Below are 14604 nucleotides of genomic sequence, written 5' to 3' on the forward strand. Positions count from 1 at the left end.
ATCACCTGAGCATCTGTTAGCTGTGCTTGGCTCAAACATGCTAAGCTAAGACTCCGTAAGTCATCTCTACTCTGAGCCCCTCTTTCCCTCCTCGAGTAAAATCAAAACGCAGCACAGGAATCATCTCAAACGCTGCGGCGCTGGCGGTGCAGCCCGACTCACACTGGGCCAAAGAAATTACAGATGCCCCAGCGGCATTTATCTCTGCTGAGGAGCAGAGAGCATGGAGCGATGGAGTCTCGCTATAAATGCCCTTCATGGACACACACTGGTCTAATTACATGGATGTATTTATCTTACTTGTAGAGCACAGACTCTAAAGACGTCTAAATATCTTCTGCCACAGTTTGTGTGTCGGTAAAATTTCACAATTAATGGTGGAAAATATTTTATCTCAGTCTGCAGCAAAAAACAACAACTTTGCAATCACACACATCCTTATTCCAGTCAAGCGATGATGAAATGTTACCCCGTTATGTCATCGTGGATTCTGTCAAGCAGCCAAAACAATAGGACGAACTTAATAGTCAGGATTAATCAAATGATCGTCGAGCAGCCCCAGGAGCGATCTGCCGCCCTGTCTCCCAGTGACGGCTAAACGTTTGGTGTTTCTTCACCTCCCGCTCTTTCCGTCCCGACTTTCCATCTCCTCTTTCCATCACTTTTGTGGCACGGTGACAGAGATGGATAGAATGGCTGGCAGCCGAAAAGAAGAGATGAATATTTAAAATCGGGCATCTCTCTGGGCCCTCTCGCTGCTTCCCATTGTCTTTGCCTGTCTCCCCTCGGGGCTTGGTACCTCTACTCCTGGTGTGGTGTGACTTTACGTGTGTGTGTGTGTGTGTGTGTGTGTGGCATGTCTTGTGGTTTTATATTGGCATTCTGACGCATGTGTCGTCAGACAATGACACTTAACTGTCAGCATGCAGCATTAATGAGCGCAGTGACACGTACAAACACTCACACACACACACACACACACACATCCCCTAAACGAGCATTTCCTGTCTCCATTTATATTTGTATACTCTCCAAAAAAACATTTAAAACATTAAGAAACCCATTTCCTCTTCATCGTCCCTCTTGTCCGTCTTTATTGACTTTTTACGTCGTTGTTTTTTCTTTTCTTTCGCCCCATTACTCCCAAACTTTCCCCCTCTTGTGGGTGCGTCCTCAGTGCGACACGCACGAGTTCAGCAGACACCTGCCTGACGACTCTATTAATACCCCGTCACTCCCGGGATCCATTAGTATGCGCACGCCAAAAGACAGGCGGCCCTCGACCGACCCCGCTGCTCTCAAGGCCTCAGCAGAGTTTTATTTGAAAAGCTTAGAACACACAGATCTCCAGTGAGAAACACACACACACACACACACACACACACACACACCCCGGCTGACTCTCTGACACAATGGGGATTTTGCAGTGACTGGCAGATTTAATAGGAGAAGAAGCTGTAATCTGAGAGAATCCATTTGACAAGGGATTACATTCTAATCTGTGTATGGAATAGCCTTTCATCTCCCTCTCCCTCACTCCGTCTCTACGGCTATGTCTCTCGCCCTTTATTCAATCTCGGTCTCTTTTCTGCCTGAGAGCTGCATCAATCCTTTTACCAGCTTCGTTTTTTATCATTCCTAACCTTGATTTAATTTGGGATTTTTGTTCATCTTTCCTTTGAATACTGCACACACACACACACACACACACACACACACACACACAGCTGTGTCACCTCAGTAACACTTTACCGTCGCTCAGCAATGATTGCACTGACGAGAGCATTGCCTCTTTGCAATGCGTCACTGCCGGCCCGGTGCTAAGTGGTACCCGCATCTAAATGCGTGCATGCACACACACACACACACACACAGATTATTCTGTGTCTTCATCTATTGTAATCTATTGCTGCGTTTTCCTCATCCCTCTTTCTTCCACGCGGCTCCCCGGCCCCCAGTTGTTCTGATATTTCTTCGTTATACTCTCCTCCCGTGCATTCCTCGCTCCCCTCCTTCGCTCCATCACTCCCACTCGCCATTTCTCTGCCACATGGTGTTTCTCATTTGCCAAATGAGGAATCCAGTAGAGTTAGATTAAACTTCTGGACTCGCTCTGTCGGATCTTTTTCAGCTGCCACCGCTTGCACGCACACGCTTGTAAAAACACAGGAAAACATTCCTCCTTGTTCAAGTTTAAGGAGATTAAACTGGTAATCACTGTTCAAACAACAGGAAGGAGGGGTGGAGAGATGATGGAGAACAAGGCAGGGGTGACATTTGGGAATTAGAAATACAGACATGATGGAATGATAGATCTTTCCCCAGAGAGAAGAGGAGTGCAGATCACACAACCATATGGCATTTTGCTTCCCCTTCTATTGCTACCATTATGCTTGTCAAGAAGACCATCTGCACAAAGACACCCCCCCCCCCCCCCTTCACTTCTCCTCCTAAATACAGCGCACACACTTTAATTCCTCTCCTCCGAGCCCCCCATCTTTGTCATCCCTCCTTCTCCCTCGTCCTGCAGGTGTTCCTGCTGTTCCGATCCGACTGTCTGCTCATTTGCAGCGGTGGCGACTGCCGTTAAGGCGACGCTGATGGCCGCTACGGCCCGCCTGACCTCTGCTCGGCTAACAGATGCTCTCTCTTCATCTTCCTCCACTTGGCCTCCACCTCTCTCTTTCTCTTCCTCTCTGTTCCACCCACTCCTACAACCTGCCCACTTCTCCAACACCAAAACTCTCAAGTTCAAGGGGATCTCGTTACAATGGCATTAAAGACCTGTATCTCTGCAGTGTGTGTGTGTGTCTCACGCACGTTTGGTATTCTCAGTTATCTCTCGCTCTGATTAAAAAAAGGGAAAGACAGAGAATGAGAGGGATGAATAAAGACCATGGAGTTAATTACCACCTTTCCATCCTTCCTCCCTTCAAAGGGGAGATCAAAGCTCTTCCTCGCACCCCCGCCCCCCTCTCTCCATACTCCCCTTCCTTACCCCTCGTCCCTCACCAGCCGCTATCAGACCCAGCCCGCTCATTTGTAGTTCTTTCTTTCCCTACATATTCATCAGCTGTTCCATGGGAAACCAATGAAGATCATACATGTGCACGCACACACACACACACACACACAGCAGCATCATGTCTGTGCTCTGTAAACCAGTAACCCCCTCCCCCATTGGGCCGCTCTAGTGTTTTTAAACTATTGTGTTGCTACACGCTTCAAACCGATAACAGATCCTTGTGTTTCTGTTCTGACCATAAATCACACTCACAATCTTGCACACACACACACAACTAAACTCTCCTACACACTCCCCTCAGACCACGAGTCCTTCTTCGCTTACTCTAATCGCTCTGCGTACAGTCGACTATCAGCACGTCTGTTGAATATATTCAGCGAGCGTATTTGCGTTGCGTTACGCTTGGCAGACGTTGTGCGGTTGTCACTCATCTTGTTCACGGGACACCAATTAAAATTCCTTTTTTCTGCACGGCGAAAAACAAAAAGCTTCTATTCGTACGATGCACAGAGCATTAAGCCAGAATCTGATGAGTCTGGTTTGCAGTAAAGTTCATTTGACATGTTTCACTGAACTGTTTTTGGACATTTGAATCAGACATTTCTCTCCTCAGGGATTATAGCTAATTGTTCAGCAGGTAGGTGATCGAATTTATGTCCATCGAACAGTTTGCACATTTCCTTTAACCTTATTTAATCACCAAAGTGTGTGTTGTGACGCTCAAAAGCATGCAGCAGTGTGAAATGTGTGAGATTATGCTGCCGTGTGATCTATGCTCTCAACCGCCTGGAATATTTCTGTCTCTATCGCAGATCCCGAGTCAGAAGCCGCGGCTCCGACGATTGTGATCGCACCCACAGACACCACAGTGGTGGCGGGCAGCGAGGCTACGCTGGAGTGCATCGCTAATGCTAGGTAGCTTTCCTGTATACACACACACCGGCCATGTTGCTTCCATCATTAAGCATCAGGCGATAATCTGGACTGTGTTGAGCGTCACAGTGGATTTATTGGCGTGTTCCGACTGCTTCGTCTGTACACTAACCCAACAGCGGTCACAAAGGATCCACTCCTAGCGTGCGACTGTAAGATTTATGATCCGATCAGTTTGTGCATTCGTTACCGAGACGTGGTCAGAGGGCCCGAGTCCACTGGGATTACGACTGCAGCTCAGCGACATTCCACTCCACTGCACAGCTATTCCACCGAAGACCAAGGGAAATAAATGCAAGAGGGCTGAAATCTAGTGCTGCGCTAAAAGCATCTCCTCCTTCTTCCCATTCATTAATCATTAGTCAATTAGTGTTACGCAGCGGCCCGGGTAGAATGCTAAAACAATTTGGGCTTTGACTGAAAACACACAAATCCACTGGGCAAAGTAAGGGCTGCAGCATCTGCTGATAAGACTGTGAGTCTTATCGTGCAGCCGTTATCGTGTATTCATGTTAAAACGTGATCTATCGCCTCAATGAGAAAGCAGCGCGCTCTCAGACGTAAGCGGTGGACGGACAAACTAATATTTATGACCTGCACATTCGTCAAAGTCAGACGACGGGATTTTATGGCGTAATGGTTTTCATTGTCTTTCTTTTTAACCAGTTAAACTTGATTTACAACCACTTTTAACGTGAAATAAATCACTGAATTGTGCAAAACAAACGACATATGACATACTGTATATCTTCACCTCCTCTTTCTCCGTTTCTTCCTGCCTCGTTTTAGCAACAGTCACTCCGGTTGGAATAGAAACCGAACGATAATGAGTCAGAACAAGCTCTCGGTTTCACACGCAGTGTTTGTTTCTTCAGCCCAACTGTTGAATCTTTTTTTGTGGAGGTCCAGTAATGCTGATTTGATCCCTTGGAGACCTGATCTCTTTCTCCACAGTCCAGAGGTTCTGACCGAGGCGCTCCATCCTGAGTGGATCTGACTGCTGACAATCAGACTGTCAGCCTTCATTTCCTGCCTCACTGCAACAGAAACTGATAGATGTAATATGGTGTAATTGTTTCCTCTGTTCACCTCCTCCTCCTCCTCTCAGACCCATGGACGGCCTCGTAGTGTCATGGAAACGCAATGGGCATCAGCTGAGCAGTGGGCGTCGCCTCATTATTCCCGCCCCCACCTCCTCTGACGCAGGGTTGTATGTGTGTGAAGCATTACTAAGCAACAGCACTGCCAAACCAGTGGAGGCCCAGGCACACCTTACTGTAATGGGTAAGAGAGTGACACGCACACACTTCAACTGCACGCGTGTGTGTGTGTGTGTGTTTTCACGCCATCATAAAATGGCCCCGCAGACACACACGTCTGTTTGCCCTGCAGCTAAATTAGTTTTGTTCCCTGGAGTCTCCGATCAATAAGAGAACATGGGAGCAGTCAAACGGGAGCGGTCTTGTCACGATCCGGCGCCGTCTGCAGCTCTCGCGTGTGAACCAGCAGGAACACGGAGGTGTGATTGATGAAGAGAGACTTTCCTTCCTCCAGTTCATCAGCGCCATTTAGGATCTGCAGCGACAAGGAAACAAAAGACCCGCACCTCTTTCTTTCTTTGATATTTTCTGCCCCTCCCCCTTTATCTATCTCCCTCTCTCTCTACTTCCCCCTTTGCCTCCCTCTCTCTCGCCCCCCTCATTAGGCCAGCAGCAGTGTAGAGGCCTTCCTGCCCGGGACGGTCTAGACTAGCGGCTGATGCATACATTGGTACTGATCCTCTTCCTCTGCGGTACCAACAGACCTTGATGCAATGAAAGGGATTCCTAAACAGAATAGTGTATGTGTCAGTGTGAAAGGAGGCGGCTTCATATCTTTTTTTTACTCTGATCCACTAATCAGAATATGTATGACACGGGGGTTCTGGTGTCGAGTGCTGTACGGGGCGACCACCGGTGCAAACAACAATTCCTCCATTGTTGTTCACCATCTTTATTTTGCAGGAACGCAGCAGGGAATCCTGCAAACGCCCCAAACACTCCAGCGTGTGTTTTTGCTGTGTGTGTCGGTCCTTACACTCACCTGACTCGAGACGATTTATGCAGCAGCGTTATCGCCGGCGTGCCACATGGCTGTTATTCTTCTCTTGTTTTCCTCCCCTCCCTCCCCTCCCTTCGCTGCTTGAGCCTCTTGTCAAAAATCTTAACCAAAATCCACTACGCACAATAATAGGAGATTTGCGTGTGGGTTTAAAAGTTACCGTGCAGTAGTTAAGAACTTTAAAGTCAGCGCAGTCACGTAGAATAAGTGCAGCACCGACATGGGAGACTGTTTCTCACACACACACACACACACACACACACACAGCTTGATAAGAAAACACTTTTCTCTTTGTCTTTCTTGTTGTTGCCACCTCAGTTTACCCATCGTCTGTGCAAAGCAACAAAAATGAGAGGAACGACACTGGAGGGATTTATTCTTCCTGTTTGCAGCAGCTATAAAAGGACAGCAACTATGGAGAGTCAGAAATTGAAATACAGAGACAAAATGCTTCCTCTGTGTCGTTTCAGAATTGCATCTTTTGCACGTTTACCATTCAGTTTATTCAGTTTTAATTTTCCTCAATGCCGTTTTCCAGCGACGTTTCCAGAGAGGCTGCTCTGAAAGTCAAATAGCTCGTTTGCTGGGTCGATCGCGCTCACTTAATATTAACAAATGTTTTTAAAAGAAATAGTAATTTGAAGAATATTAATTTGTGCCCCCTCCTACAGAGCCTCCATCTTTGACTGCTCAGCCCAAGAGGAAGATCAACGCCGATGTGGACCGGAATGTCGACATCCCCTGCCTGGCGACAGGTGCGCGTGTTCTTTGTGTTTATTTTTAAACTGTTTTGGTATGAAACTCACTCCTCTGCATTCTGAAGGTTAGGATGGACGGATAGCAGCAAACCTACATGCTAACCATCGCTGCGTCCCGCTCAGACTGCCGATCCTTCAGGCTGAACTATGAAATGCGTTTTTGCACAGGAGGGCGTATATTTCATTCCCCTTCTCTGACAGTAGGATCAAGGTTTTATTCCCAGCTGGTGTCGAGACGCACGATCAGTCTGAGCGCATCCTTTTAAGAGTCATTTAAAACAAACTAGCTCGAATGCATCTGAAAAGTAGGTCGCACGTCATGCGGTCTGATCCCATCTGAAGACGAAAGCGTTCACGCCCGTCAGGAGTGACCTCGCTTTAAAGGCCCGCAGTCGCATAGATGGACGCGACGCATAGCACGGGGCTAAAGGTGCAGCCATGACAGTCAGACGCACCCGTGATGGAGGGAACTGCCACTAGCAGTGTGAAGGTGTGAGGAAGAGGAGCAGACGGGCTCAGAAGCGAGGCTTTAATTGTGCATTTGTTGCAACAAGACGCTTCCTGGACGCTTCCTGAGTGAATTCAACACTGATTGTGTTGAATTCACGTTGTAATTCTTTCTGTTTGTCTTTTCCTGCACAGCCGGTGTGAGTCGGTTTCAGCAGGTGATGGGTTTTATCTTCTTCTTTACAGAACCTGTCTTTTTTGTTCAAGCTCCACGACTGTGTGCATTTGAAACAAAATCACAACCTTTCCTTACTTCTATAATAATAATAATAATAATAATAATAATGCAATTAAAAATGAGCAGAAAATACAACTTACATACTTCCTCACTCTTTCTCTGCCTCGCTTCCACTCCCTCCTTCTCTCACACATTAAACGAGTTTGTTCCTTCTCAATAATCTGATGCAGTAGCGGCGTAATTAAATAGCGGCGGCCTGAGGGTAAAGAGAGAGGGATGGCAGTTGGGAGGAGGTAAAAAAAAGAGGACAGGAAAGATGGAGTGAAGTGACAGCGTGAGCGAGACATAGAGGGGTGAAAACTTCACACCGACGGATTGAGGAGAGTGGAATTTATCTCACACACACACACCCTGCCTGTCACAGCAGGTGTGTCCGTCAGACAGGTGGGACCCGATGCTATAGATATTCAGGGTGCTGCTCTCACCCACATCTTTTATTCAGGCTGTATTTTGGCCCCGTCTCCCACCCTTAACCTGCCACCCACACTCTACAATCGATATATAATTAGCAGTTATTTTACCCTGATGCATATTTATTGAGAGCATTATTGCTAAATATTAGAGAAACATTGGTGTGGAGTGTGTGTGGCTGTCTTAGTGGGAGTCGGAGCAGTTTGCTCTGCAGTGAGGTCAGATGTCTTTTTTAAAGGAATGAGAACGCTCTCCCTCTGTGCTTTACTCATTTGCCCACGTGTAGGCGTGCCCCAGCCCAGGATAGAGTGGTTTAAGGACGCGGTGCCGCTTTCCAAACTGGCAAATCCACGCTACAAGGTCACCTCGGCAACCGGGCTGACGGTGCGCAGGGCTCAACCCGGAGACGAGGGAATATTCCAGTGCATCGCGCGCAACTCCGCCGGAGAAACCCAGGCATACGCGCAAGTGATTGTTTCAAGTGAGTTTGTACGATGCACGCAATAAACCCGTATGGGGGGAACCCTCACAGGATGCACCCAAGTCTGGTGGATTTTCAACATGCAGGAGCTGCCCGAAAGAATAAATTGTCTTGTTTTGATGTGTGAACGTGCCGTTCTGGATGGTTCAGTGCTGATGATGGTCGGCTCCCACACAGCTGACCTGAGTTCAGCTCTCCTCTGTTTAATCAGTTCTTGAAAGCGTTTAATTCTGACTTTTTCCACACGTGTTTTTTTTTTATTCTTCTTAATGATTTTGGTTTGGCACGAGTGTATGACACATCTCAGAAGCATAAAGTTGGTACAAATTCCCACCCCAAGACCATGTTGACATAATCAGAGGTTTCAGAGGCGATACGGAAGAAGAGCATCGGATTACGTCAGTGTGGGAAGGGTTATAAAGTGGTTACCCAATGCTCTGGGACGCCACAGATTCACACTGAGACACATTATCTACAAACGGAGAAGACGTCGAACAATGCTGAAGCTTCCCAGAAGTGTCCGACCTTCCGAAATTCCTCCAAAAGCAAGACAGAGGCTCTTTTTAGGAAGCCACAAAAGAAGCAAAGAGCTCCCTCTCTCTTTGATAAAGGTCAGAGTCATGGCCGCAATATTCCGACGACACTGCGCTAAATGTCACCCACGGGAGAGGAGAAACCTACCGCGAAGAAGAGCATTAAAGCTCGTCTGAATTTTGCCACACCTTGGTGAAGCTCAGAGTTTATTTTTGGAGGATGCTCTATGCTCTGGGTAGTCAAAAGTTGAGCTGTTTAGATCACAAGAGTCCACGAAACCCAAAGCATGGAGGCAGCAGAAGGATGTTGTTAGAATGATTTCCTGCTTCGGGCCACAACAACCTGCCGTCATCGAGGGAAACTCGAGTTTAGCTCTCTGCCTGAAAATTCTGAAGGGGGGAATGAGAGGTTGTCCGTCTGTTAGCTGAAGCTCAAGTCCACCGCTGACTCGACAAGAATAAAATTAAAGTTTTAGAGCGCCCTGGTCAAAGTCTGGACCTGAACCCCGTTGAAATGCAGCTTCAGGACCTGAAAAGAGCAGTTCTGCAGAGAGAAGAATAAATTCCACAGCAGTAACGTCAGAAGGGCCGCGGTTACAGGAGGCCTTTGGTTGCCCCAGGACTCGGATTGTTCTATTTGGTCCAAAGATCTTTGGTGTGAGATTCACACAAATAGAGGAACGCAGTATAATCTGTTTACTCTGCACCGTTAGATTAAAATCCCCATCGAGCTATAACACACACACACACACACACACAGCACTGCCATCCTTTGTGTTTCCCTCATTAACTTTGACTCGCTCTCCTTCCCCCTGCCCCGCCTTCCTCCCTCTCACATTCTCTCCTTGTGTTTCAGGTGCAGCCCCCAAATTTGCATTTCCTCCATCTGACCAAACAGTAACTGATGGGCACACAGCCTTGTTTACCTGCCAGACGAGTGGAGCTCCAAAGCCCGCCATCACCTGGAGGAAAGGTAGCAGATCGCACACACACACACACACACACTGCAGCGTCTTTGTAATTGAAGATGTGCTTAATGACTTAATTACTTTCAGTCACCTCAAGGCTGTCTTGTTATTCTCTGTCTCTGTGGGATCAGGATCGCAGGTTTTAGCCAGCGGCTCTGTCCAGATTCCCAGGTTCACACTGCTGCAGTCTGGCGGCTTAGAGATTCAGCCAATCAGCTTCCAGGATTCGGGAGAATACATTTGCATCGCCTCCAACTCCGAGGGAACAATCAATGCCTCCGCCACGCTCACCGTCTGGAGTAAGACATGCTCGCAAACGAACAGGACACACTTGAACTGCTCAATATACATCTGTTAAGAAGCCTAAAACAGACAAGGAACACTTAGTTAATCCACCGCCGTCCAATCACATTAGCTTCGGCTAATGAACAGCCACGTGATTGGTTATTGATGCTGCACTGGTGAAATAATCATCTGATTGGCCAGGCGAAGAGGATGATTGATCTGCTGATAAAATTATTGATTTGCTCCTTCTTTTTATATGTAGCTACATATTGACAGATTTAAATTAAATGAATTAGATTATCCCTAAATTATCTGTCAGGGTTCGACATTTGAGGGTCTGAGTATACGACAACTGGATCAGAGACAAAGCAGGTGCGCTCTGCACTGTGTCCACATTTATTCCCACTACTAGTGCTTTTCTAGGATCTTAAACATCTGAAATAGTCTAAACTAGGGTGGAAATAAGAACCAGTATCATGCGGTAGCGTTGTAAATGTGTGTGTGTGTGTGAACGACAGAGGAGGCAATGCTTGTTTCCAGTTTAGCTTCAGCGGTTCAGGGATAAGCTGTAGACTAATTTATGTCTCATTACTCTGGAGCCACATGCATTTAAATGTGCACTTTTCAAGTAGTAATAACACCGTGTCATGTTTATACTAAATAAATTTCATTCCAGCCTGTAAACATATCCCACTAATGTCACTGCTCCTCTCTTTCACGCCTCCCTCTCTGGATTTTTCACGGATGTTTCCCAGGTCGTACAGTCATTACTGTGCCTCCAACCGACCAGCGCGTCATCAAAGGAACCACCGCCCTCCTGCACTGTAACGCCACGCATGACCCCAGAGTCGATGTCAGGTATCTGCGTGTGTGTTTGTTGCGCTTTCACACACCTCATCTGCAGTTATTTTTATTTTTCTCTGATTCTATTTTTTTCTATCCGTCTTCCTCCGCTGCAGCTTCAGCTGGGATCGAAGCGGCGTGCCCATCCATTCGACCAGCGGCGGCCGTGTCTCTGTGAGACGGGGCTCCCTCACCATTGGCCAAACGTGGTCAGGTGACATCGGGGATTACACCTGCACTGTGACATCGCGGGCGGGCAACGATTCCCACTCTGCACGCCTTGAAGTCATGTGAGTTCGATGGACTGCGCCGCCTCCTTTCAGAGACACGATGAAATGTGGTTCTTGCTTGTGTTATCTTTCGGCTGAGCCGGGCCGGCTGATTCTCTGGGCTCCAGCCCTTTTTTGCTGAGCTCAGCTAACTGACTTGCAGCCTGAAACTTAACGCAGTGTCACAAGATTGGTGTCGATCCTCTCATCTAACTCCTGGCAAGGATTTAAGAGATCTAATTGAGCTTCTTTAAGAAGTTGTCAGCACATCGATGCATTTGTTTTGCTACGCGTCGTGAAAATATGAAACCTCCCAGCGTTAGCATGCCGTTATATATTTATATATCGTCATATACAGCGCAGGGGGTCATCCAATAAGCGTCGTGACTTCGTGACTGTGCACTGCGACGAGTTTGACTTCTCCTGCACCAGTCAAGTAGAAAAACAGTCCTATCCACACCAAGCAATGTCATTTAAGAGATGCAGAACAAAGGATGATAACGAACATAAAGAATGCGTCGTGTCAGTGGTTACTGAGTTGTTATTAGACAGTAGTAGCATTAGCATAAAGCCACACACACTCCAGCATCTGCAAACGTTCCTGATCAAAAGAGACGCCGTTCACACAACCCCATTAACGCAACCGAGAGGCAACGCTGTCAGGTGGAGACTATAGAGCGATAGGCACCTTTATAATTTATTTATTTATAAGGCACTTATGATATATTAATACAATTGTAGGGCGGAAAGGGATGGACTCCTACTGAATTATAGAGCAGCGAGGTTGCACCTGTCAAACTGGAAGGGAGGAAGTCATTCTCTGTTTATGACTGATGGAAAAACATGCAGGGAATGTGTGTGTGTGTGTGTGTGTGTGTGTGTTTGAGCGCTTGCTTTGCATTCACATGCGTGACTGACAATCTCGTTAGCTCAGTATCAGTGGGTCAGGAGGCTAACAGACGCTGGCGGCTGAGGAGACAGACTAATTACCAGCAGGTTATTGGTTCAACTCCCACGAGAGCTATCCATGTGTTTGTGAGTCTGTGTGTGCGTGTGTGCGTGTGTGTGTGTGTGTGTGTGTTCTGCGTGCGAACGTAGTTTCCCTACGCTCATCCATTAATTAATATGATGGTGTCAGCTCAGAAAAGAAAGCATCGTTTCCTTCTCACTTCCAACATGTATGTTAACGCAGTATAGATGTACACGTTCATGTATCTTCCTCTCTCTGTCTCACGTACAATTGAATATGAAAATGCTTACCCACAAATACAAAGGCAGGCCTGATCTAATCTGATGAAATAATAATAAGTTAATAAGAGCATAAGAGCCTGCAGCCTCAGATGAGACGTTCTCCTGGATTTTAAGAAGTAATTCATGAGGTTATGAATATTAATCACGGTAGTTTATACACGAGGGGCTGTGTTTTCTTTGCGCTTTCAGTGGAGGTATATTTTATTTGGGTTTTGTGTGGTCTGTTAATATATTCACTGCCGTTATCTCCGCTAGCATCCCGTAGCCTTCACACACCGACAGCGAAATCTTGTTTCTTTTTTTTTCATTCCATCAAGCCGAAAGTATTTTTTTTACGGTGCAGTAAAACGGTTGTAATCAAACGTCTGGACACATTCTATTGCTTTCATGAATATATCTGTTTTGTGTCCTTATTATTTATGTTTTCTTGTTATTGCCATGGCAGGGATGCACAAATATCCACAGGGAACGGCCAAATGTCTGGGGAATTACTCTTTAATAGATGTGGTGAAATATCGTTTCTGTGTTCCAGATCACATGCAGACTGAAATAAAATATTACAAACAAAATATGTTTAGGAGCTATCCCCCCCCACCCCCGCAGGAAGCAGCTTGGGTGTGGGAGCCAACATCTAATGGGAAACACGGGAAACACTTGTGTGTGATGAGAGCGCTGGCTCTTTGTCAGAGATTTGCTTATTGAACACACATGTGTATAATTACACGTTCAGATACTCTGATCTGCTCCCTTAACGTCTTTTCTGTTGGAAGACTTCATCGTTTGTTTCTCGGTGCTGCTCGAGTCGGGCCGAACGTTTCTGGGTCTTTGCTGTGTTCTCAGTGAGCTGCCTCATTCGCCTCGATCCCTGACTGCCCGCCTCAACAACTCTGACTCCCGCGCCGTCCTGCTGTCCTGGCTCCGCCCCTTCGACGGGAACTCCCCGCTCCTGCACTACCTGCTGGAGCTCTCCGAGAACAGTGCGTCCCCGTGTGTGTGTGTGTGCGTGCATTCTTTATAGTCCCTGATTGCCAAACAGCTGTTTAACAGACACTGACACACACTCGTTTACAAGAGGGGGGACATATGCAGAACGATGTTGATGCGTAAATGTACATCGTGGTTCCCTATAAATACCACCGCCACCCCCTGCTCCGCACCCCCCCTCCCTCTCTCTCTCTCTGTCTCTCACCCTCTCTCTGCCACAGATGCTTTAACAGCAGGCTGGCTCTTTGTCAAATGAGAAATGCAGGTTGACAGGAGAGAGGCGTTGAGGAGCAGAGTGACGGGGGGAACAGATTGGAGGGAGAGCAGCTCTTGCTCCTGCTGGGAACTAAAGGGGCGCATTGATGAACATGCAGAGCAAAGCACTTAACACATGTCGGGGGGGGGGGGGGGGGGGGGGGGGGGGATGTGGACTGCGGGCCTATTAGTAGGTCTGTTAATATTTGTCATCAGATGAATTGTCAGGATTGGTCTTCATTTGTTGTTTTATATTCTTTATTTTCTTATTTATCCTACAACAAATGGTTGAGGTCAGGGGGGTCTCAAATAGCCTCGGCGGGGGGAACAGGAACAGCAGGAAAATGACTTCACGTTTTCTACTGGCACCCCAGCAGCTGTTTCATAGCACCTCAAAAGATACCCCAAAGAAATGATTGATTAAAAATGTCCCAACATCTGGTCGATTTCTGTAAAGCAGAAGCCAGACAAAGAGAAATGGGTGGGACTTCTGAGCACAATGGCTGCCGGCTATGTGCGAGTGTCTTGTATTAGAACTATTGAATGTTATTCTCCAGAGAATGGGCCGTTATGGGTGCAGTGCATTGTCAGACTGGTGCTAATGCACTTGTCGTGTCGCTGCCCATCTGACTCATACTAACATTGGCTGGCTGGTGCAGTGATTGAAGTGCATCTGCCTGCGGTATCTGCAGGAGAGCGACTGAGCGATAAGCTGGCAGCATTATGCAGAAGCATCTGTGCATCTTCATTAATGTCCCTCCTG

General features: G+C 47.2%; 1 protein-coding gene across 1 annotated transcript in view; it reads left to right on the forward strand.

Moving 5' to 3' along the window:
• sdk1b (sidekick cell adhesion molecule 1b) overlaps positions 1 to 14604 on the forward strand; it is a 138606-nt gene that overhangs the window by 81885 nt on the left and 42117 nt on the right. Inside the window, exons 7-15 of the mRNA XM_068751464.1 lie at positions 3838 to 3940; positions 5067 to 5242; positions 6730 to 6813; positions 8259 to 8453; positions 9843 to 9959; positions 10086 to 10253; positions 10995 to 11097; positions 11199 to 11372; positions 13443 to 13579. Of these exons, the coding sequence (XP_068607565.1) occupies positions 3838 to 3940; positions 5067 to 5242; positions 6730 to 6813; positions 8259 to 8453; positions 9843 to 9959; positions 10086 to 10253; positions 10995 to 11097; positions 11199 to 11372; positions 13443 to 13579 (1257 nt within the window). The remainder of the gene's footprint in view (positions 1 to 3837; positions 3941 to 5066; positions 5243 to 6729; positions 6814 to 8258; positions 8454 to 9842; positions 9960 to 10085; positions 10254 to 10994; positions 11098 to 11198; positions 11373 to 13442; positions 13580 to 14604) is intronic.

Source organism: Brachionichthys hirsutus, chromosome 17, assembly GCF_040956055.1.
Source record: "Brachionichthys hirsutus isolate HB-005 chromosome 17, CSIRO-AGI_Bhir_v1, whole genome shotgun sequence".
NCBI classification, from domain to species: domain Eukaryota; kingdom Metazoa; phylum Chordata; class Actinopteri; order Lophiiformes; family Brachionichthyidae; genus Brachionichthys; species Brachionichthys hirsutus.